The sequence below is a fragment of the Zonotrichia albicollis genome, chromosome 8 (assembly GCF_047830755.1).
Source record: "Zonotrichia albicollis isolate bZonAlb1 chromosome 8, bZonAlb1.hap1, whole genome shotgun sequence".
NCBI lineage: Eukaryota > Metazoa > Chordata > Aves > Passeriformes > Passerellidae > Zonotrichia > Zonotrichia albicollis.
The window spans coordinates 6,205,720-6,227,878 of record NC_133826.1 but is presented as its reverse complement, the minus strand read 5'-3'; the positions used below and the strand labels follow the sequence as shown (position 1 = coordinate 6,227,878).

The window sequence follows — 22,159 nt, the reverse complement described above, 5'->3', positions numbered from 1 at the left end:
AACTCAAAGTCAGCGCCTGCCCGTGCCAAGGCAAAGCCCGCCGGACGGAGGCGGGCGGCGCGACCCCGCCGCTTCCCCGGCCCTCCCTCAGAGCGCTCCCCGCCGTGAGGGCAGCGGGGGCAGCGCCGCGGGACGCGCTCCGCGGGCCCAGAGAGCCCGGCCCGGCCGCGCCCGCGCTCCTCCCGGGCGGCTCGGCGGGACCCGGCGGGCAGGGCCGGCTGCGGGCGCTCCCCGGCAGGCGCAGGGAGGGACCGCGGGGGCGATGGGCCGGGAGCTGCGAGAAAAACCGCGGAGAGGCCGCCCGGAGAGAGCCCGGCCCCGCTCACCTCGGCTCCCGCCCGTGCGGCCGCAGCTCCGGCCGGCGCGCTCGGGGTGGGCCCGCCCGCGGCGGCTGCGCGGCTGCGCGGAGGGGCGGGCCCGGAGGGAGCCACGGCCCCGGCTCTGGCCGAGCTGTGCCCGCACACAGCCCCGGCACCGGCAGCCCTGGATAGGGATCGGCCAGACAAAGGAGTGGGGTATTCAAATGGCACCATTCGTGTTCGAGGTATTGTTACAGCTTCCTCCATTCCAACAGCGAGCCTGCCTTGCAAAGTGGGAGTTCCGTTTAATTATGTTGGATTGCAACCTGGAAGTTCCTTTTAATTATGTTAGTAAGGAAAAGTTTAAGCCCGTTTTAGCAATGCCTTTCATTGGATGTAAGTCACTGAGGAAAATCTACAGAATGCCAAAGACACCATGAGCCTTAAAAAAAAGTGATGCAAGTAATCTTCTTCAAATAACCCATTCCAAGTTCATAGACCTCAGTTAAAAGCTACCAGCAATTACAAATACTTCTACAAAGAAATAATTTGAAATACTTAAAATGCTTTGAAATTAATTCTTTATTATTAAAAGAGTGCTTTCATACATCAAACATAAGCAAAGCCTTTTAAAAAAATACTTTTCATTATTTCCATTTTATCAATAATTAAAAAACAAATAAAAATAGAGGGTATTTAAAATATTTATACATATTAAAAGCAATAAAATCTCTTTTGCTTTATTCCTCCCTGAGTGCATACATGACATCGTCCTGGCTGAGGTTCAGTCGCACCCGCATGTGCAGATATTTAGTGCTGGCCTCCACCAGCAAGAGCCTGCAGGCACCAAGCCTTGAACAAATTGCCATGATTTCTGACACCGTGGGGCTCTGCAGGCCTTCCACCCTGCACAAAGCCACGTAGTGGTGGTAGATCTGTTGAGAAAAAGAAAAAGGACACAGGTCATGTTTACTGCCTGCTGCAGCTGAGTGACAAGGTGACACAGTGAGAAGCTGCCCTCCCCCCACATCCATGGATGGAGATAAAACAGCTCCGGCCTGTTTAGATGCTGGAATTCTCTATAAAAATGTTTAGAACTACATCTTTGTATAAGTATTAACATTTAGCTTCCACACTACTCATGACTACTCCAGAGTCTTCACAGCTCTGCTGGCACCCAGTATTTTATGGGTCTACTAAAAAAAACAAAGCTACCAGTGACATATCTGCCTCTCTGAAGGAAAAATAGTGATGTGCAACTTGGAATTGGCTTTCAGTTTTCCTCCTTGGACTGTTGCCTAGTAATTTCAGCTTCTCTTTGATTCTTCCTGTTATAAAGCATGTTAGGTACAAGTATGAGATGTTTTAACATGCAGGCCAAAAACCATAAAACCACCCAGTGATCCAGATCACTGGTGTCACAGTAACAAAAGTGCCCCATACCTGTTGAACTGTCGCCTCCTCAACTCCTGCCCTGCGAAACTCTGCCAAAATTGCTTTCAAGAAGATTTGTTCATGCAATGAAGCATTCCTGAGTCAAAAAACAAAACAGATAAAAATCCATCTGTGAAGCTCAGAACCCATGAAACATCAGGAGGAAGTCTGGAAGGGAAATCCTTGAAGCTACATATTTAAACACAGGCTGGGCAGTTTATGCCACAAGCGCCCATCGTATCACAGCCCGCAACTCTGGCATCGTCATTTTTGTTTGTGAAAAACCAGTGCAGTGAAAGGGACACAAAAGCAAAGGAAATATTTTTACCTGATTGCATTGACATATGGTGAGGAGAACATTTCATCTATGGCTTCAGTGACGTGGGCCATCCTGACGATCTCTGGCGCTCTCTTCTGCCGGGCCAACTCGCAGATCTCCGTGGCCCTTCTGCAGATGTCCAGGCACCGCCGCGCGTCCCCCGACAGCGCTGCCACCTGCAAGGCAATGTCACACATGTGGGACAACATTTCCTAACACTGGGGACAGAGTTCAGCAACAATCAGCACACAAACCAACCCCAACACCCTGAGCTGCTCCCAGTGGGAGAGCAGTGCGTCCCTACACTCCCAGATGCTGAAAAACAAAGCTTACTGACCAAAACCAACAGAAACTCTCCACATCTCCCACACCCCCACCCTGATCTGGTTGTCATAAATTCAAGGCAGAACTTTTTGCTGTAACATAGAAGTCAGAGGTTAAAAAAAATTAAAGGTTTCAAATTATCAGTGATGACCCTTATAATCCAAGCTCATGAAAAAGGAAAAAAAAGGGGTTGGCTATGACACCAAAAAACTCAGTTTTGCTACACTCATTAAAATACTGATTTTAAGAGTACACTAAAAATTTTAGAAGGTCTCAAAGAAATATCCAGGATAGTCAATTTACTGTTACAAGTGCCTGAAAATTTTTAGGTGTCTGAAATTTCTATAGCTAAATACTTGTTAAAACCCCAACTGTGCTTTACAGTTTTAATAAAGCTATGAACATTCAACACAACATATAGTACTGGCCTAGTTTTCCCAGCAGATGCTGATAATGTACAAAAGCCCTAGAACCCAGCTGGGGCCAAAAATGAGAAACCCTGTAGAAAATCTAATTGCAAGGTACATTTCTATATTTCTGAAGAAAACTCATAGTAGAAAAACACTGCAATTATTCCTCTGCAAACCCTCACTATTATTCTTACAGAGAGGTGGTTCCTTCACAACAAAACACAGGCTTGTACTTACTTCTGACATATTTATGAGCACTCTTTTTTAATGCTATAATGATGCAGGTTGTTTTGACATAATTTTAATAGATTACTTTAATATAGAGCTGCTAATTTAAGACATCAGCAGCACACATATCTCAGTTTGAGAAGCCACTGATCCCCAATGCATTACTTACATTTTGTACAACTGAGTATTAAGACTTGCAAACAAGAACAAGTATTATTTATTATGACAGAGCACTGAATAACTTGAGAAATAAAATTTATAAGGCTATTTCCACTGCCACTGGCATGTTATCTTTTTCAGGATTCTCCAGTGACTCACATTATGCTAAACAGTGCAGACAGTTGACATCTTATCATCACGACTCTTGTCATGCCTTCAGCTCCTGGAATATCTGCTGCCTTCTCAGAGTAGGTGGAAAAAGCAAGGACACTGCTCTAGAAATGCCTTCTGAGAAAATACCCTGGATAATGCATGGCCTAACTGTGCCCCAATCCAGGACACAAGCACAGAACCAGGCCCAACAGCTGTGACAAAGTCTCCCTGCTGCCCCCACACCTTGCAGCCAGTGCAGCATGAAGGACATTGATCTGCTCTGGGCTCACCTTTCTGGAAACCAGCTGAACTGCATCCTCTTCAAAGGCCTTCACTCCCTTCAGTCTGGATGAAACAATTTGCTGTAACTGTTTGTAGGTGTAGGGCTGAAAGGACATTCTGGTGAGGCCCTGCAATAAATGACAACACAGTGAGAACTCTCAACTGCTGAACATGGCCTGTGTGGTTACTTTCACTTTTTCTGGTAGGGCAATTAGTTTTTCACATCCTTTCCTTCCCAGTGACACGCTTTAATCAATCACATTTGTGAAACAAATGTACAAATCCACAAAACTGTGGCTCAGTGAGGACCACTGGTTGGATCTCCCCACTGAAAGGCCTGAGGAGCAAGTGAAGCTGCTATCAGAATTCAGATTTCTCTTATAAAAACTTTTAAACAAATGAGAGCTCACCTATACAAAAATATCTGGATTACATCTGTCTACGTGTTATTTCTTAATACCATAACAGCAGCAGCTGTGGAAAAATAATAATGTCTTCTTTAGCTAATCTGAATATGTGTGTGTTGACTTCAAGTTAGCCATCAGCCAAGAATTAAAACCCTCTTGTGGCTCAAGCCAATAAGAGCAGCCCTCAGATGAGGACAATCCATGTTACAGATGGTGCTCTGCCTTTCATCCTACAGGAGACCTGAGTTTTGAATTTCTTATGCAAAACTTCTCTTGTGACTGTATGGACTCAGCTGATCTGCAGTGGGTTTAGTGGGTGGGGGAAAGCAATTCACACCCTGTGGAGCTGCTTTTGAGTCATGGAAGGATAGAGGCACAGAGCACTGTTTTTGCAAATCACTTTTCAGAACCGTGGTGAGATGACCTAGGAAAACATTCAAAACAAGTGGAGAGTGCATCCAATTTTCTTTGTTGGATACTTTTATATAATCCACCAACTGATGATGGCAAACAGGGAAGTAGATGCCTGGAATGAAAGGGGAAAGAGGAAGGGAAACCAGAAGAGAATTCTCCTGAACTCCAGAGTAAGCAGCTTAACCATGAAGCACAGCATTTGATTATCCAGATCTTAGGCATCCACATATTTATTTCATTCTTACAAGAACATTATGTATCAGCATAATACCTGATTAGCAAACAGGCTCCTGAACTTAGATTTATATGTTCATTATCAGTCCTCAGGAGAGGGAATGATACAAACCACTGTTCAGCTTTTGATATAACCAGCCCTACTTTTCTCCTGGATTGCTTTTGATTGCATGCAGTATTTAATCTGTTCTCCTTTGATGGCACAGCAAGAGAACTGCTAGAACATACCAGCCTGCTTGCTACTCTGTTCATCATGATTCTCTCTGGCAGGTCCATGGTGTTGGCAATGGCCAGGATGATCAGCTTGGAGTGCTTTTGGGTTGGCCAGTCAAATAAATTGTACATCACGTTCTGCTTCCGGGTCCACAGCAGGTCAAGCTGCAGGGACAAAAAGATAAAAATCAGACTGGAAAAAGGAATGGCCTCTTATTTTCAATACCTGATGGGGCTTTGAGAACAGCTCTGTACAGAAGATTCCTCAAGTGATTCTGAACAAGCTGTAACTGTTGCCTTTCCTTTATCCATCTACTAACAGGACTGCATTTGCTGAATTAGGGCTCTAGTCCATTTTGGAAAAGAACATCCTTGAACAGTAAATGTTCAACAGCTGGAGTTTTAAAACAGTACTGTGATACCCCTACATCTAACAAGATTCAAACCCCCTCCAAGTGAGAACCTCAATTAGCTTGCAGCAAAAATAAGAGTGCATATGATTATTACTGAACATAGCACATTCAAGGTTTTTCAAAACTGGGTGTGACTTATTTCTCTGTGAGTTTTCCCACTGGAAAAGCAGCAGCTTACAAACAAAATACAATTGAATCCCCTGGTATTTAGAATTGACAAACAACTTATTCCATGTCTTGGAATAACAAAATATAAAAGCAATATGAAATCCAGGGCAGAGAACAACATGGCAACAGGATACTCAGCCTTTTTAGGAATCTGAATTTAAATAGGTAAGAGGAACTACTTGCATCTCCTCTCCCTAAGTCTATTCCTGTTACATCACATGTGATACACTCAAAGCATGCATAATTTTCCATCCACCAAAAACTCACTTCTTACAATCCTTGGAGGAAAGTAAACAAAGGATTCTCTGTCTCACCTCATCCACTATCAGCACTGTGGTCTTCCTCTTTGGCCCAGGGGTACTGAACAGCTTTGCCAGCAGTACTGCAGCATGGGTTGCTGTCACCTTCTGACCTGTCAAGAACTGCACAAGGATTGAACAAATATTGCAGGTTAATCACACCAAACCCCTGAAATACAAACTTTCACCTCTTAACAATCAACACCAAGCACCTGGATTGTTTTTTTCCAAGAGGGAGTAAAAAAACTGAGAAAGTCGCTCATAAAACACTCTGGTCTACCAAGAACTGCCCATAAATGAGAAGAGAAACAAAAAAATGCATAGCTAAAAAGAAAGGCCCACAGAATTCTCTGCAATCTGTCTTAGAATCACTAAGAAATCCTGAACCCACCCAGTCTAGAGGGCTCTAAACCCAGCATATCTCTAGGGTATCTCTGAATACACACACCTACTGAAAACCTAAGTCAGCTGAGAAGAATAGTCTGACTTGAGTAATCTTGGACTGCTATTAAAATTCTAATGAATCATCAGCAGGATCTATAATTAAATTTATTCAACTGTCAACTAAAAAAATATCTGCAATACCTTTTGCAACTATGTGGCAGAACAGATCAGCTGACTATATTACCTCTTCCCTTGCAAGTTCAAAATACCCAGAAATCAAAACATGGCATTTCAGAATTAGTGCAGATGCTGAATTGATTGTTCATCATAGTGCAAAGTCCAGCAATAAAGCCAAATGGAGACTGCATTTGAAAACTGTATTTCTTTTCTAAAATCTCTTATAAATCTAAGATTTGATAATTACTAAACAAGCCAGAGCACAAGATTAATGTATAACCTCTACTTGTTTCATGTTTCCATTCAGCCAGGACAGTCCAAATCAGTCCCAGCAAGGAGCTGAACCCCAGAGACCCCTGATTCTGCAGCTCTGGAGCTGAGGATTGAATGCACCACAGAGCTGAGCTGCTGTGGTGGAAATGGACTCTTACCCAGGTACTGAACCTTATCTCTTCCATCTGTCCAGGGCTTCCAGTCCCTGTTCCATCTCTAAACTTTCCTACAGCAGTGAGGTAACTGCAGAAGGGAAGCTCCAGAATTTGCTTCAGTCATGCACAGAAACATCAGCAAAGGGGATCAGGACCTGCAGCCATCAGGAGAGCAGCAGCAGCCCAGCTCTCACTAAGGGCTCTTTGCCAGCAGCTGAGGCAGAAGGAATTGGAGAAGTCCCTGGTTTGTGTGACTTTGTACTCCCCTAAAGGAGATTTCACTGGGCTGCCTTAGAGTTCAGGACTAGCAGGGGGCAACAGATTGTACTTCCAAAGGCCTATTCTTTATTCATTTTCAGATTTGATGCTGAATGGGATAGGAACAAAGGATGGTAAAATACATTCCCACTACCATGAAATAAGGTAATTGTCAGGAAGCCTCTCACTATGCTGAGGAAACACAGAGGCCTGGCCTCAGCAAATCCCTCAGCAAGACACTGTCTGAGCTGGTTTGAGGAAAGGATGCAAATATGCAAATTTAACTCCCAGCTATGAGGACTGGGACACTAGGACACTAATGCATGCCACTCCCTGCTCAGAAAGATGATGTCAAACTTAAATAAATGGAGCAGAAGTTTATATTAAAATGGAACAGATGCTTCAGGAAAGCATTTAGTTTCCAGGTCACTGGTTTAAAGTTAGCCTAGACTGAGAAAGCTTTTGAGTAGTTACTGTCTAATACCTACTGGGTGATCTTAATCCAGTCCTCAGAAGATTAATTCCCACCCATACAACACAAGCACAGTCAGTAGTCCCAGATGGATACTGCAGACTGGTTTGTAATGGATATCAGAAATACTTTTTGTTGATAGAGATGGTCCCTCTTTAGCTGAATTACTCTTATGACTGACCAATTAACCATTAAGACCCTCTCAGTAATTATTCCACTGCTACACTGACTTTCAGAGTTGTCACTGTAGCAGCTGTTTAAGCAGATGAGCAGAAAAAGTTACACCATAGGAAAGTATAAAAAGCTGGTTTAGATTGTTTTTAGATGAGTAGATGCAATAAACCAGGCTATTTCTCAGCCACTACCCTTATGCAGCAGAAAGCAAAACAATTCAAGAAGATGGCTAAGGCCTTAAGTTAGAAAATAATTAACTTGCTCTAAGATAAAAGCACACAGTCCCTTGGAGGGACTGGCAAGTACTGATAAGTGCCTTGAACACTAACATACCAAGGATGTGATGGCAAAGTGTAAGATCTCTTCTTTCAAACCCAGAAGCCACTGAGAACGCTTTCCTTACCTCTAATATCTGCACATAGGCTTGGTGAGGGTCTGTCAGCTTCATGCCATTGATCTCCACACACTGGAATGGGGGCAGCTCCTCATTTTCTGCAGCTTGCTGAAGACACCGAATTACTTCATGAACAGTGGCAGTTTTACCTGTTCCAGGCACTCCAGAAATGTACATGCACCTACAAAAGGGGAGCAGCCTGAGCAAAATGGTAACAGCTCCTGGGATTTATGAGCTGGAATTTCTGACCCTGACACCAGTCTGAATATTGACTCTTCAGTTGCCTACATCTTTATTTATAATCTGAGCCACATAACACAATGTGTCTCAGATTGTAAATAACATAACACAATCCTCATTGGAGGATCACGAGGATTCTTGTTATTACTGAAGTAATTAACAACCTCAAACATTTTATAAATGTAATTTACCTTATTTAAAAAAAATAAATAACTTTCCAGACTTCTAAAACTGACCAGTTATAATTTGATCTTTAATTTGAATCTGTAGAATAAAGAAGCCCACATTTTTTCTACACATAACACCAGGAAAATTGGATGAGGAACTTTAAATGATGCTAATGTTTTAAATATAACTCATAAATATAAAGTAAAAAGATATAATCTGACTGCTGTTATGCCATAAACAAATGTGATCTTTGTCACAAGTCTTGCCAAACTCACCCTCCTGTGCCATCAATAAGTTTGCTTTCCACAAAGTTGTAGATATCTTGGAATTCTTCCTCACGACAAGGCAGAGATTCTGGGATAGCAGAAACATGCAGCCTTTGAATTAAAAAAGAAAAAGAAAATTAAAATTGCTGCTCTCTCTGAAGAACTGATGCAAACAGAGAGATGCTCACCTTCCTCCTGTGTGGGATTTTCCAAATTTCTCTTACATACTTTTAAGTCTGAGCATCAATGTCAAGTATCCCAAAAGAAACAGCCTGGTCTCTCTCTATGTGCTCTAAATTTATGCAGCAATAGAGATCATCTGTTTTAAGTCACTAACCATTTGTAAGTCAGTGCAAAGGTAAGGTAAAGCACAGTGCAAAGGTAGGATAAAACAGGAGAGGCTGCAGAGAGCAAATAGAACTAAAACTCAATTTGAAAGATACTCAGTCCTGAATGCCTTTTTTTCCACTGTGAAGATCTACAGTAATACCAGTAAAGCTTTTTCACGCACCAAGAAGAGACAAATATTGCACCTTTGCAATCCACAGCTAATCAGAGAGGATCTTTCTTTTTCTAGTGTTGCACAGAATAAAGATACCTAATTCTGAAGAAGAACTTACTATGGACTGGTTAAAATAACTTGAAATTGCTAAATACTACCTTTATTTGTACATCTAATATTGTACTGTAAATTATAAAATACTCTTCTTGGATCAGACCACCATACCTTTTTACCTATTTTTTTTCTAAATGGTAGAGGTGACATTCCCCATTTCAGCACAGCCTGCTCTGCACACCTGATGCAAAATGAAGATGGTTTTCCTGAGCACAGGTTACCTTAATCTGGCTTCTTCCAGGACACTGGCTGGTTCCTGGGCTGCCTGGACGCGCCGGGGAATTTCTGGGGTTGCGTTCCGGGGGGTTCTGGGTGTTCCCTGCAAAGAGAATTGACACCCTCAAGCAGATTTTCTACAAACAGAAATTTCTGTTGGGAACAAACCATTGATGATTTAGCATTACTTATGCCAGAGCACAAGATGAACTGAGAAACAGGATTTACACAGGGAATTACCAAACAAGCCTTATGGTGTTTTCTGGCTAAGAGAAAAAGGAAACTGCAAAGGGGGTGGTGACAATTACACCTTTTAACTGTCTGAAGAATTTTTGAGTTGTTAGTTCTTTTCTGAAGTGCTGCATAACAGAATGAGCTGGTTCTTAAGAAACAGCATCCAAGCTGGTAATTTCCCTGTTTAGGCTACAGTTTTCTGATCAATATTGTAACAATACTGACAACAAATGGTTTATATATTTCCATAACCTACTCATATCAAAGATTAAATTAATCCAGATAATGCTTCATTAAAAACTAAGGGATTCAATATTTTACTCTGGCACACAGGCATCAAGCATTCAAATAACTGGCTCAGAAATAATAAAAATAGTTCTTTTGTGTGGAACCTTACAGTTTTCTTCGGTGTCTTTGCAGGAGTGTGAACTGCTGACTTCCTTGAAGATTTTGGGGTGCTGAATACTTTGCTAGATTTAGGTTTTTTTTCTGGTGTGCAGGGCACATCATCATCATCATCATCCTCCTCTTCCTCACTACTTGAAGAGTAGGAACTGTCAGAGTCAGATGAAAAATCTTCCCGGTCCAACATACTATGAGAAAAAGAAATTATTTAAGCTTTAAAAAAAATACATTCAATCTACACACAACAGAGCAACATTTGTACAATTTCAGCTTTTTCTGGAGTTCTTGTAATCAGCAAGCCAAAACATTTTCTACTTCAGCTGCTAATTTTCCATGGCTTTTTAGCAGACTGGTTTTAAGGAAGTCAGTTTTCTGAAGAATACCATGAGTCAGCTTTATGTTTCTGAACACAAACCAGTTTTTACTCGAGCTGCAATTAAGCCGTGCTTCTGGAACCATCTGCATTTCAACATTAAGGCAGACAAGCTCTCAAGGCTTCAAGCTCTCAAGGCTTCAAGCTCTCAAGAGCAATGTGAGCAGGAGATCTTGGCTGCAGGGTTTTTACCTGATCTGCTCTGCAATGAGAGCACTGGTTTTCTGTGCACACGTTCTGCGAGAACGAGGGGTCAGCACGGGCGTCTGGCTGCTCGCTTTCTGGAATCCAACTAAACTGCAAAGAAAGAAAACAAAGCTGGTTGTATTCCCTCTCTTTGCATCACACTTGCAAAGACACAGAGAAAGCCTTTCAAACTTCAGGCTCAATTGTTACCACTGTCCATCCAGCATGAATTCTTATTTGTTATTTACAGATTGGCTATGGCATGGATGCTGGCAGCACAATTTCCCCCCTCCTGCACTGTGTCTTCAATACATCTTTGCCAAGGAAAACAAAATATTTGCTGTATTTTGCACTGCCAAACTGAAGGGACAGGGGCTCAGAACAGCTGTAGTTTTATTTTGTTGAGAGGTGATGTTTTTTACCTATTTTTTAAGAGAAAATTTTATTTCCTTCAGGCATCTTTTTGATTTGCCCTTTGGCAAATCAAATTTAGTTTTTCTCTTTGTGTTTTGATATTTCTTGGTTGTCTTCCTGGGTCCTTCTTCAACCCTGCCACTGAAACATTTTACTGCTACTACACAACTTCCTTACTGATTCAAAGTACAAAATGAGATGAATTCCAGATGCTTTTATTATTTGTTGACAGTTCTTGGAAGTTTTTTAAGATCTACAAATACTACTGAAATGCCACTACCTTATCAATGAAAGGTAAACATTATTATGCTGTATATATTTAGTGACAAAAAAAAAGTGGGAATTCCATTGTTGCATCCACATTTTTACTCTTGGAAAGAGGCAAAGGACTGGTTTCTGGCTTCTTGCAACATTTTGCACAAGAAAGTCTGTTCCCTTCTTCTCCTTCCCCACTTTATGCCATTTTTAAAGACTGTGTTAAGACATACTTGTATAGTTGTGCTTTTTGGGCTTTGATTTCTTTCCTATGTAAAAATTAGTATGGTAGTATACATACAATTCTCATGAAGTATCCATAAAATGGAAGCATACACACAATTCTCATGAAGACTCTCCTGAGGCCAACCAAACCACTTTCTACAGTCCAGCATCCCTGTCACAAGTCAGGCACATCTGAGCCTTGATTATGGAGTGCAGGGAAATGGATTTTCATCCATGCTGGTGGGTACAATCACCATGAGAACAACCATCAACATGGCTTCAGTTTCCTTTCCTATCATCCCACCATTCCCATTTCCAACATCATCTCTCTGTTCTTGGAATCATGAACTGCTTTTCCATCTGGGAAGTCAAGTCCTCTTTGGATCTCCCTGACCATTCATTCACCTCCAGGTAACATTTCCTAGTGCTTCTTCACAGTGTTCTTGTCACTGCTGAGGCTCTCTCCCTTCTCTCCCTGTTCTCAACAGGCAAAACTGGCACATGCACAGACTTCACCTACTTTTTTTCTCCAGAAGTGTGCTTGATATGAATAGCAATCCCATTAAAAAACCATGATAAAAATGCTGTCACTCACGGTAACAGAATGTTGTCTTCCTCATCAAGATTCCTGTCTTTTCCACTGAAATCTTTGACTTTAGTGTAGGGGGACAATCTTGTGGTGTCACTGCACCTCTGATGGTGCTCTGCAGTCTCAGATGTTGGCTTGGACTTGGCATTGCTGCAGGGGATCTTTGGTGGTGAGCCTAAAATTTCACCTGTGAATTTCACTTTTCTTTTAGGGGCTGATGGTTCTAGTGGTGCTATGGCATCACAGTCATCATCCAAAAGACCCAAAACTTCACATCCCAACAGCTTGGCTTTGGATCTTGTGGGACCTAGAAATGAAAAGCAAAATGAACTTTTGTCAGGCTTCAATCTGGCTGGGTTGGTTAACTTTCAGAAGACATGGTACAGCTGACTGTTGTTTTAATGAAAGCAAATTTACACTTCACTCCAGTAACACGGAACTGGATCACTAGAAGGCACTTCCTCTAAATAATTACGAAACAAAAGGAAGACAAACAGATTTTTTCAGCTTTCTAACTCACCTGCATCATTTACAACTTCAGTCAGGTTCCATGTTGAAAATACTGCATGTTATACAGAATCAAACATGTTTATTCAACCAGCTCAATGTAAACATTTTAGTACACAATTAGCAGGAAGATTAAAGAAAGTGGGGCATTCTGAGAGCAAGTGAGGCTGACTGGTCACATTTCAGTCAACAAGCACTTTCATTTAGATTTATCAGATACAAATAGAGCATTTGCAGCAGCAGTAGAGTGCTTGAAACAACAGACAAGACAAACAAGTGATGTGCCTACAAGGCTTGGGCTGATGCCAAAGGCTGAACAAGGCAGTTCAAAATATTGATGTTGAATCAAATTAGCCAAAAGGGAGAAGCACAAAGCATATACAGAACTACTGAATGGACAGAATATTGCCATATACATACTGTTTAACTCCAGCTTCTTCCTTGCTGTTGGGGTTTTGATGTCATGATTAGCCACCCTTTGGGAATGCCTCTCCTTAGCAAGGGAGGACTTGGAAGTGGAATGTTTGGATTCTATTTCCATATCAGCGTCTTTTGGTTTTGTGGCACTCCGAGCAACACTCTCAGTCTCTTTTTTCACAGGTGTAAGGATGTCTGAAGGAGTAAATGCTTTTGAAGAGTTTGTGATGACACCTCTTTTCTTGTTAGCTTCTTCCAGCTTAGAGAATGTGTCTGGGGACAAAACCTTAAAGCACTTCCCATCCCAAGACTGTCTGACATAGAAAGTTTGCTCCTTGTTTAATGTGATAATAGGCAGCTCCTCGCCCAGATGTAGTGGCAATACCTGCAAAAACAGGAAATATCAAAACACACATACATTAATATTTACTGTTAACTTAGAATTCAGCTATTTTCCATTCACAGATCTTATTACTGCAACTCATGCAATCCTTAGTGTCTAATTTACACCACAGGGCTGTTGCTGTCTCCTTCTTCCCCCACTGTGCAGAAGGCTTGCAGTACATACCATGACAGTTTTGATAATGGTCTCTGCAGCTATATCAGTGTCATAGCAAAGAACTTGATCAAAAAACACCTCCTGGGCAGGAATCTCTCTTTTCAGCAGCCTCCGTTTGTTCTGAGGGATCTCCTCCAAGCGACAGAACCACTGCACCACTGCACGTTTGTGCTGGGCACCTGCAACAGGGAGAGGGCCAGGGAACACCAGGATTTTATTGTGAACAGTGCCAGACTGCAGCTGAAATGCCAGCCAGGGTAGAAATCCTCCCTGGACACAGGAGAGAAAGCATCTGGTAGGAGATTGTAAGTCCCATTTTCTAAGCTAAATTGTCAGAGTTGAGAATTTTAAGGGCTAAAGTAACACCTGCACAGGGTCTCAATCAGCTGCAGACCAGCAGCTCCCTCTCACAAAAAAAAAAAAAAGAAGCTCCTTATTGGCACAGATGTGATCTCTCAAACCCTGACTAAAAGCAGTGACATAAAAGGAGAACTGAAAAATTTCAGGGCATTATTTGTAGTGCCATTGTACTTTCAGAAGCCTGAAACACTTTTTTCACTGGCTGACAAACCAGGGAATATTGCTGATGAAATAGCTTGTTTTTAAGGAAGTTTCATGGGTTTCATTCCATCATGAAAAGAATATTCATCTGTACTACAAAATAGTGCATTAGTAAATAAATAAAATGGAATGTGTATTTCTGTTTTTAAAAAGGTAAATTAGATTAAAACCCCTCAAAGTATTACTATTACAGCACAAAAAAGAACAAAAGCTGCTCAAAAGAATCAGATATAGCCAATGAGTAGCTCCCAATTCAGACTCAGACAATTTTTGTATCACCCACCTCCCATGATTTCTCTTTTCATATCTATCTCTGTATAAACAAGCAGTTCTACAAGGGACAGAAGTAACAAGTCCCATTTATTCAGCCTTGTACTTTAATGTTAAATTGCCTGATGTCAAATGAGATGCAAATTTCAGGGCTGCAGTGCTCTTGCTCCATTTGGATTCTCCAATCTCTAGATAAAGCATGAGCTCAGACTGCCTTCCTCAAGGATCACTGTTTTTAAATTAGACAATTACGTAAAAAGACTGTAAAAATGACAATGTGCTCAAATTTCCATTTATGTATCAAATTTAACTGAAATTAGCCATCAGTCACAAACATTTGGGGGAGCATGTGAATATAGAAGCAATGATTACCAAAACTTGATTTTCTTAATAGATTAGGCCAGTGACATACTGTTAATGCTAATTATATCCCTATCAAAAAGGTAACTTTAAAACATTTTAAAATTTCTCACATAGAAAGTAAGATTTTAGTTCTCTTACCATCTTCATATAAATGCATGAGCTGTGCCACATAAGGCTGATCTGCATTCATCCCTTCTACTAAAATAAAGTCACCAAGCTGTATACAGGTTTCTGTTTTGCTGCTTTCTGATGTAATAACGATCCCCCTATTAAGTGATAGATACAAGATTAAGAGAATTTCACAGTCTTCATAATTCACACATCATTAAACCTGATGTCCTGTCAACTTTACAGTCAGTTATGCCACTTCTTACAACTTAATTAGAAGCTGATTGGAAGCTTTCATATGTTGTCCAATTAGTTAAAACTTATTCACAGATTTGGTTAAATGTTTTTTTATACACTATACAGTTTATCATTCAAGAGCTTAATGCTTTTCTTAAATACAGTGTCACAACAAAATGCTCAAAACCTTACTCATATTGTCACAGTTAACTTAAACGATGTCAGAAAGGTAAAGAAACATCTATTAAGTTTCCTTAGCAAAAGAGAAATAAATACTTACTTGTACTGGGAAGTCCTCAGCTTTCTGTCTGAAGCTAAGGGTTTTCCATACCAGGAGTAGATAAGTTTGCTTTGCTGCCTGGTGTTCATGATTCCCAAGGAAAAGCTAAAACAAATGAACAAATACTTAAATACTTTATGATTATTATTTAAAACCAAAAAAAAGGAAACATGGAAGATACATAGATATCAATTGATACATAGATATCAATACATATCAATTTTTTCGGCGTGCATTAAGAGCGCTGGTTAACACAAAGAAACCCACCTTCCCCAAAGCACCAGACACCCATCCCGAGGGATGAGGAAAAAAGGAAGATATTTAGTAGTGCCTTGTTATTCAATTCCTTTTCCATTCTCGCTCTCCCCGGCCGTCACCGCCATGGCGGGGCCGGCTGCCCGCCCTGGGGACACCGAGAGCCGCCTGAGACCGTCACCGCGTTTCGCTTTTGCTCAATTCTGGTTTCGTTTTGGTTTTTAACTTCTTTAATTATTTTTTTCTCCTAAGTAAGAATTTTCGTTTGGAAAGTCGGGTGAAAGCAACTCACAGCCCCCAGTGCCGTTCACCGACCCCAGCGCGGACGGCACATGGCGCCTGAGGGACGGGCGGGACACATTGTGGAGACCGAGGGGCTCCGGCGGCACCGCAGAGCCACTGACCTTCCTCCATCCCTTCACACAGCCCCTGACCGGCCCGGTCCCCTCACACAGCCCCTGTCCGGCCCGGTCCCCTCACACAGCCCCTGACCGGCCCGATCCCCTCACACAGCCCCTAACCGGCCCGGTCCCCTCACACAGCCCCTGTCCGGCCCGGTCCCCTCACTCAGCCCCTGTCCGGCCCGGTCCCCTCACTCAGCCCCTGTCCGGCCCGGTCCCCTCACACAGCCCCTGACCGGCCCGGTCCCCTCACACAGCCCCTGTCCGGCCCGATCCCCTCACACAACGAGCGAGGCTGGAACAGACCACAGCGCTCGGCTCGCTCCCATGTCCCCGCTCCAGCAGGGTCGTCCCAGAGGACACCGCACAGCATCGCGTCCGGACCGTTCTGGGATATCTCCAGCGAGGGCGAGTGCCCGGGCTCCCCGGGCAGCCTGTCCCCGTGCGCGGTCACCACCCGCACCGGGAGCGCTTTGTCCCCCGAGCCCGCTCCCGGCCCCAGCTCACCGTGTCCCCTCAGCGCCGCGATGGAACTTCGCGCCAAAGCGCGAGCGGAGCCCCGCCCCCGGCAGCGCGCGCGCGCGGGGCGGGCGGTGGCGGCGGCGGCTCCGCCCCGCAGGCGGAAGCGGAAGCGGAAAGCGGCGGGGCCCGCACGGGAGTGGGGCCGAGGGGGCTGAGCGGCGGCCGCCATGGCCAACCGTACGGTGAAGGACGCGCACAGCATCCACGGCACCAACCCGCAGTACCTGGTGGAGAAGATCATCCGCACGCGCATCTACGAGTCCAAATACTGGAAGGAGGAATGCTTCGGCCTCACGGGTATGGCGGGCGGGAGGCTGGGCCGGGCCGCGCCGGCATCGGGGGGAGCCCGCGCTGACGGCCCGGCCCGTCCGTCCCTCTCGCAGCCGAGCTGGTGGTGGACAAGGCCATGGAGCTGAAGTACGTGGGGGGCGTCTATGGAGGGAACATTAAACCCACGCCCTTCTTGTGCTTGACGCTGAAGATGCTGCAGATCCAGCCCGAGAAGGACATCATCGTGGAGTTCATAAAAAACGAAGACTTCAAGTAAGTTGTAGTGTGTTTTTTTTTCTTTGTTGAGGTTGTTGTACCGAAGGGAAGTGCTCAAAGCAGCCAGGGCCTCAGTGCAGGGTTTAGCTCTCAGTGTGCCTTGATAAACCGGGCTTGCTCCAAACTAAGCTTTTCTTCTTGCTTTTAAGGCTGCTGTCCTTGTCACCTGGCCTGTTGGAAGGGCTCATCTTTGTGGCGTGTGCTCTCTGTGATAATAAAACTCTGCCTGAAGTGTTTGGAATGAGCTGCATTAAGGCATTCATGTTAATCTGCTTTTTCTTCAGTATTTTTTTTTTTCATTTTTGTTGGTGATAATGTCCCCTTACACACATAATGTATGTAAAGTGTATTGTGGTTTTGGTAGTGTAGAGGAAGCAATGGAGCAAATATAAATGGTTGTGTATTCTGGCCATCTACTGATTTTCCTCAGAAACTTGTGGGAAAAAAATCTTTTTTGTCTAAACTGCTAAGGAAGCAGAGATCCATGGAAAGGTTTCCTTCCCAGGTATGTCCGAATGCTTGGAGCACTGTACATGAGACTGACAGGCACTGCCATCGACTGCTACAAGTACCTGGAGCCGCTGTACAACGACTATCGCAAAATTAAAAGTCAGAACAGGAATGGGGGTAAACACTCTTATGTCTATTTAGCAATATAAATCTTTAAAATTGTGGCATAACCTGTTGATATAAGTTGTCTGAAGTGTTTCACCTTTACTTTAGCCTCTAGTGTTCATTTTGTCTTTTAAATGCTACTTTTTACCTCCAGAATTTGAGCTGATGCACGTGGATGAATTTATTGATGAGCTACTCCATGAGGAACGTGTCTGTGACATCATCCTGCCTCGACTGCAGGTTGGAAATGTAGATGGTTATGGAATTCCTGACTGCACCAAGACCAGTAGCTGGATTGGCTGCTGGCTTGTTGTGTAAGCTGTGGTTGCCTTAGGTGTTTGTTCTTACTCGGGTTGTGTTGAATAAAAGTGCAATTCTTTCTAGAAACGCTATGTTCTGGAAGAAGCTGAGCAACTTGAGCCTCGTGTTAGTGCTCTGGAGGAAGACATGGATGATGTAGAATCTAGTGAGGAGGAGGAAGAAGAAGATGAAAAGGTTGGTGAACTGTTTGATGAACTGTATTGGAAACGAATAGTTGAAGCTGAAAACCTTTAGGACACTTTGTAGCTTATGACAGATTTTTGAGGGGAGGCTGCTGGCAGCTCTTACCTCCCCATATAATGGGTTTTCATATAAGCAGCTTGTGAGGACTTGGACCCTCAAGCAACTCTCAGGTTGCCATGTTTTCCTGTTGATTGACTTCGACAAATCTGGGTCTGCTCTCTGTTAAGCTTATTTAGATTAATTGATTTATATGCCTATGTAATGGAGAGAACTAAAGGTGATGGTGGAAGGTCCTGTGGCCATCAGTCAGTGCTGCTGTATTTCTTCAAAACCAACACTATGAGAGGTGGTTGTTTGATTTCCAGTTGGCAGTTTTGGGCAGCACCACTCACTCCTGCATAAGAATCACTTGGGGATGGGGAAGCTTGGCTGCCTGACTTTTGCAATTTATATTCATTGTTCAGAAATCTTTATTGATAGTATAAAACTGTCCGGTTTTCAGCTGTTTGGATGGCCTGGAAAGGCCCGGGGTGGCCTTGGGGCAGCCCGCGTATCAAAGGAACAGAAGAGGCTTCAGTTCTTTTCTCGGTCTCGGTGTTTATTAATTGTTTATCTAAAAGATTTTCTCTCGGCCCGACAGAGGTCTGCTCAGCAGCCAGCCATGAGCACACTCCCCTCCCCTCCGGGCAGTCACCTATCTTTATACCCAAAGTTACGTGTACAATATTTATCATTTTTCCCCAATACCTTTCACCCTTATTGCCCAGTGCACTTTTAGTAATGACCAATCCCAAAGTGCCACCATCACCACAGAAGATGGAGGAGAAGAAGAAGAAGAAGAAGAAGAAGAAGAAGAAGAAGAAGAAGAAGGACAGGACACGCCCCAATTCCTCCATCTTACTTCTCTAAACCCCCCTGTACAGAAATCCTAAACCCTGTGTTTCACCCTCTAATTAACTAATCCCTTCACCATTCACCCCGGTGAAATCCTCCTATCCTCATACAGGTGTCGTCTCCTGTGTAGGATCAAAGTCCAGCCACCAGACACTTCTGGCAACATTCCAGGACTCCCGAGCCCCCCAAGGGTGGTCTCGGTGACTCGGCACCTCAGTCCTGAGGTGCTGAGATCCCACATAAAACCTTGCTGAAACAGGACTTACAGCTCCTCCTCCCCCTTGTTTACAGCTGGAACGGATCCCATCTCCTGACCACCGCAGAAGGGGCTACAGGGACCTGGACAAGCCGCGCAGGTCTCCGGTGGTGCGCTACCGGCGCAGCCGCAGCCGCTCCCCCAGGAGGTGAGGGGGCTCTTCCTTCTGCAGCGTTGTTACCTTTGTGCTGCACACAGCTGGAGCACAGCAGTGGAGGTGGCAGTTCAGCCAGAACTCTGACACCTCCCAGTTCCTTTAGCACTTTGTGAAGTGAGGAATTGCAGTGCACAGCCAATGTCAACCCCTCTGCCTGTTCCTCCAGTCATTCTCTAAATCTTGAACTTTCTGGCTGACTTAGCTGTATTTGACAATACAATGATGATGTTAAGGAGAATCAGGTGCTTCGTTTTCATGTAAGCCAGAGGCCACAGAGAAAATCCTATTAATCGCTCTTACTGATACTAAAACAGAAAAAATTCATCACCAGACTCTGGCTCATTGCATGGTCCAGTCCTAAGCACTCATGGGAAGTAAAATCCCTGCTGTTGTTGCTGAAGATGTGGGAAATGAAACAGCTGCTCTGCTGATGATTTTCAGTGATTTTTTGCTTTTCTCTCCCAATTGCAGGCGCAGCCGCTCTCCAAAGAGAAGAAGGTACTCTTTAATTCTATTATTTAGGTGAGCAATGTGCATTTGTGGCACAGCTCTCTCAGAATCTGCCTTTCCCTCAGCCCATCACCGCGCCGGGAGCGGCATCGCAGCAAGAGCCCGAGACGGCACCGGAGCAGATCCCGGGAGAGGCGCCACAGATCCAGATCTAAATCTCCAGGTACTTCTGCCCCTTGAGAATCACTCTGGCAAGTCTTTATCAGCAGCAGGAAAAATCTGTGTCACCGTATCGAGATGGTAGCACAGGTGTTAAATGTGGCTGATAAAACTGCTGCTCACATGAAAGCAGAGCTGGGGAACTCCTTTAATGGCTGCAAAATTGTCTTCAGTAAGTTTTCAGATCCGTGCCAGGAGGTTAATGTGAGCACCTGGTTAAAGCTAGGGTTGTTCTGGCAATGTCTGGCACACTTGGTCCCTAGAAGCAGATGGCATTAGCAAAACAACAAAGAATTCCAGTGGCAATGGAAATAACTATTGCCTTTTTATCCCACAGGGCATCACCGTAGTCACAGACACAGAAGTCATTCCAAATCACCTGAAAGGTAAAGGCTTAGCTTATTTCTGAAGTGCACTTTGTGAATTAAAGATAGGTTCTACAGTATTGGCTTTTTGTTTATTTCTGTTTCAGATCTAAGAAAAGTCACAAAAAGAGTCGGCGAGGAAATGAATAAGAAACAAAACACAGCCCACTGTTCAAGGACCTTGAGCTGCAGTCTAATGCTGTCCTGTTTGCTCCACAGGACAGCTGACTCTCTACTGGCTGCTTTAGCAGTCCCTTTCTTTAAACATCTTTCTCATTTTGTTTTCTTGAATTTTTTTATTAAAGGTAAGCTAAGGACACTTTTTATGTAGTTAGTTACTCATCCTTGTGATAGAATTTGAAGGTTGTTTTTTTAATTGTTTTTCTTGAAGCCTGTAAAAACTTAAAGAAGAGCAATAAAAAAAGAAAGGTTTGTCTTTAAAGGCTCCTGGCTGTTTCCTTCATAGTAATTTGTTGAGATGTCCCCTGGTTGAAGCTGGAATCATTCTCTAATCAGGGCCTTGTTTTGTCACACTGTCCCTGCAGTCAGGTGCCAAAGGAAGTCTGTATTCAGTCACAAACACTGCAGGGATCCCAGTTCTGGCCTCTCAGAGCTCCAGTGCAGGAGAGGAAGCAAGGCTGTCACAACCCAGTGTGTTCACTAGAAGCTCACTTTTGACAGTGCTCTCCAACCTGTGGTCATCATTGGGTGCTTTGTAAAAATCTTCCTTCAGTGTAATCTGCTGCTTCTGGTGCTGCCATCACAGAGTTCAGAAGGTTAAAGCAGTACAAAGCTCTCATTAATTCTTCTGGAGTAAGTTCAGTATATTTAAAGACAGTACACCACTACTTTGAGCACAGTTTGTGGCCTCCCTGTGACTGGGAACAGAATCTGACACCATGATGATGTTCAGCTCTACCTTCTCTGAGTCAAGTTAGTTCTTTTAATTTAGAATAATTAAACTCTTACTGAGGATATAATTCTCCTTCTACTACATTTAAAATCAGTTGTGTTAAGCCTTTGTGTACCTTGTCTTTATTCCTGGCCCTTCAGGTTTATCCCTGAACTCTGCATTTAGGATTCAGGATTCTCATACTGCCCTGGGAGTGCTGACAGCACAAATAAGTGTGCCTAGGGAATTTATGGAAAGCCCTCTTTAAAACTGCTTCCCAGTACAGCCTAATTTTTCCACGGTATTAGCATATGATTTTGCAAAGCTGATAAACAGAAAAGCAGGTGTGCTCCTCCTTCAAGGATAACACAGGGGCTGTCAACAGCACATGCAACAACAGCAGCATGGAAAAAAGCAGGTCTGGTGCTTGTATCACTTATTAAAACTGCTCATCTTTCCAAGATCTCCACATTAAAGCCATTTCTATTATTCCTGTTAAAGCAAGCATGCATACAAATAAAAAAGAGGAAAAAATCTTATGTCCTTTTTTT

General features: G+C 43.5%; 3 protein-coding genes across 3 annotated transcripts in view; 1 reads left to right on the top strand and 2 right to left on the bottom strand.

Annotated features, from left to right (window-relative positions):
• Positions 1-412, bottom strand: part of CC2D1B (coiled-coil and C2 domain containing 1B) — a 31,127-nt gene extending 30,715 nt beyond the window's left edge. The window contains exon 1 of the mRNA XM_074545797.1: positions 327-412. The gene's annotated coding sequence lies outside the window, so the exon portion shown is untranslated. The remainder of the gene's footprint in view (positions 1-326) is intronic.
• A 475-nt stretch (positions 413-887) lies between these two features.
• ORC1 (origin recognition complex subunit 1) lies at positions 888-16,747 on the bottom strand. The gene is made up of 17 exons (XM_074545798.1): positions 16,696-16,747; positions 15,533-15,637; positions 15,046-15,173; positions 13,723-13,892; positions 13,158-13,539; positions 12,237-12,537; positions 10,754-10,858; positions 10,181-10,376; positions 9,555-9,652; positions 8,727-8,828; positions 8,053-8,224; positions 5,772-5,879; positions 4,892-5,041; positions 3,617-3,736; positions 2,062-2,228; positions 1,743-1,830; positions 888-1,234 (listed from the first exon to the last, which is right to left on the bottom strand). Exons 2-17 carry the CDS (start codon positions 15,619-15,621, stop codon positions 1,040-1,042), a joined length of 2,571 nt encoding a protein of 856 aa, XP_074401899.1. The 5' UTR covers positions 15,622-15,637; positions 16,696-16,747; the 3' UTR covers positions 888-1,039.
• A 50-nt stretch (positions 16,748-16,797) lies between these two features.
• Positions 16,798-21,158, top strand: PRPF38A (pre-mRNA processing factor 38A). The gene is made up of 10 exons (XM_074545799.1): positions 16,798-17,007; positions 17,094-17,253; positions 17,762-17,883; positions 18,026-18,111; positions 18,256-18,366; positions 19,561-19,673; positions 20,154-20,180; positions 20,258-20,355; positions 20,689-20,737; positions 20,824-21,158. Exons 1-10 carry the CDS (start codon positions 16,878-16,880, stop codon positions 20,864-20,866), a joined length of 939 nt encoding a protein of 312 aa, XP_074401900.1. The 5' UTR covers positions 16,798-16,877; the 3' UTR covers positions 20,867-21,158.
• Positions 21,159-22,159: the final 1,001 nt, after the last annotated feature.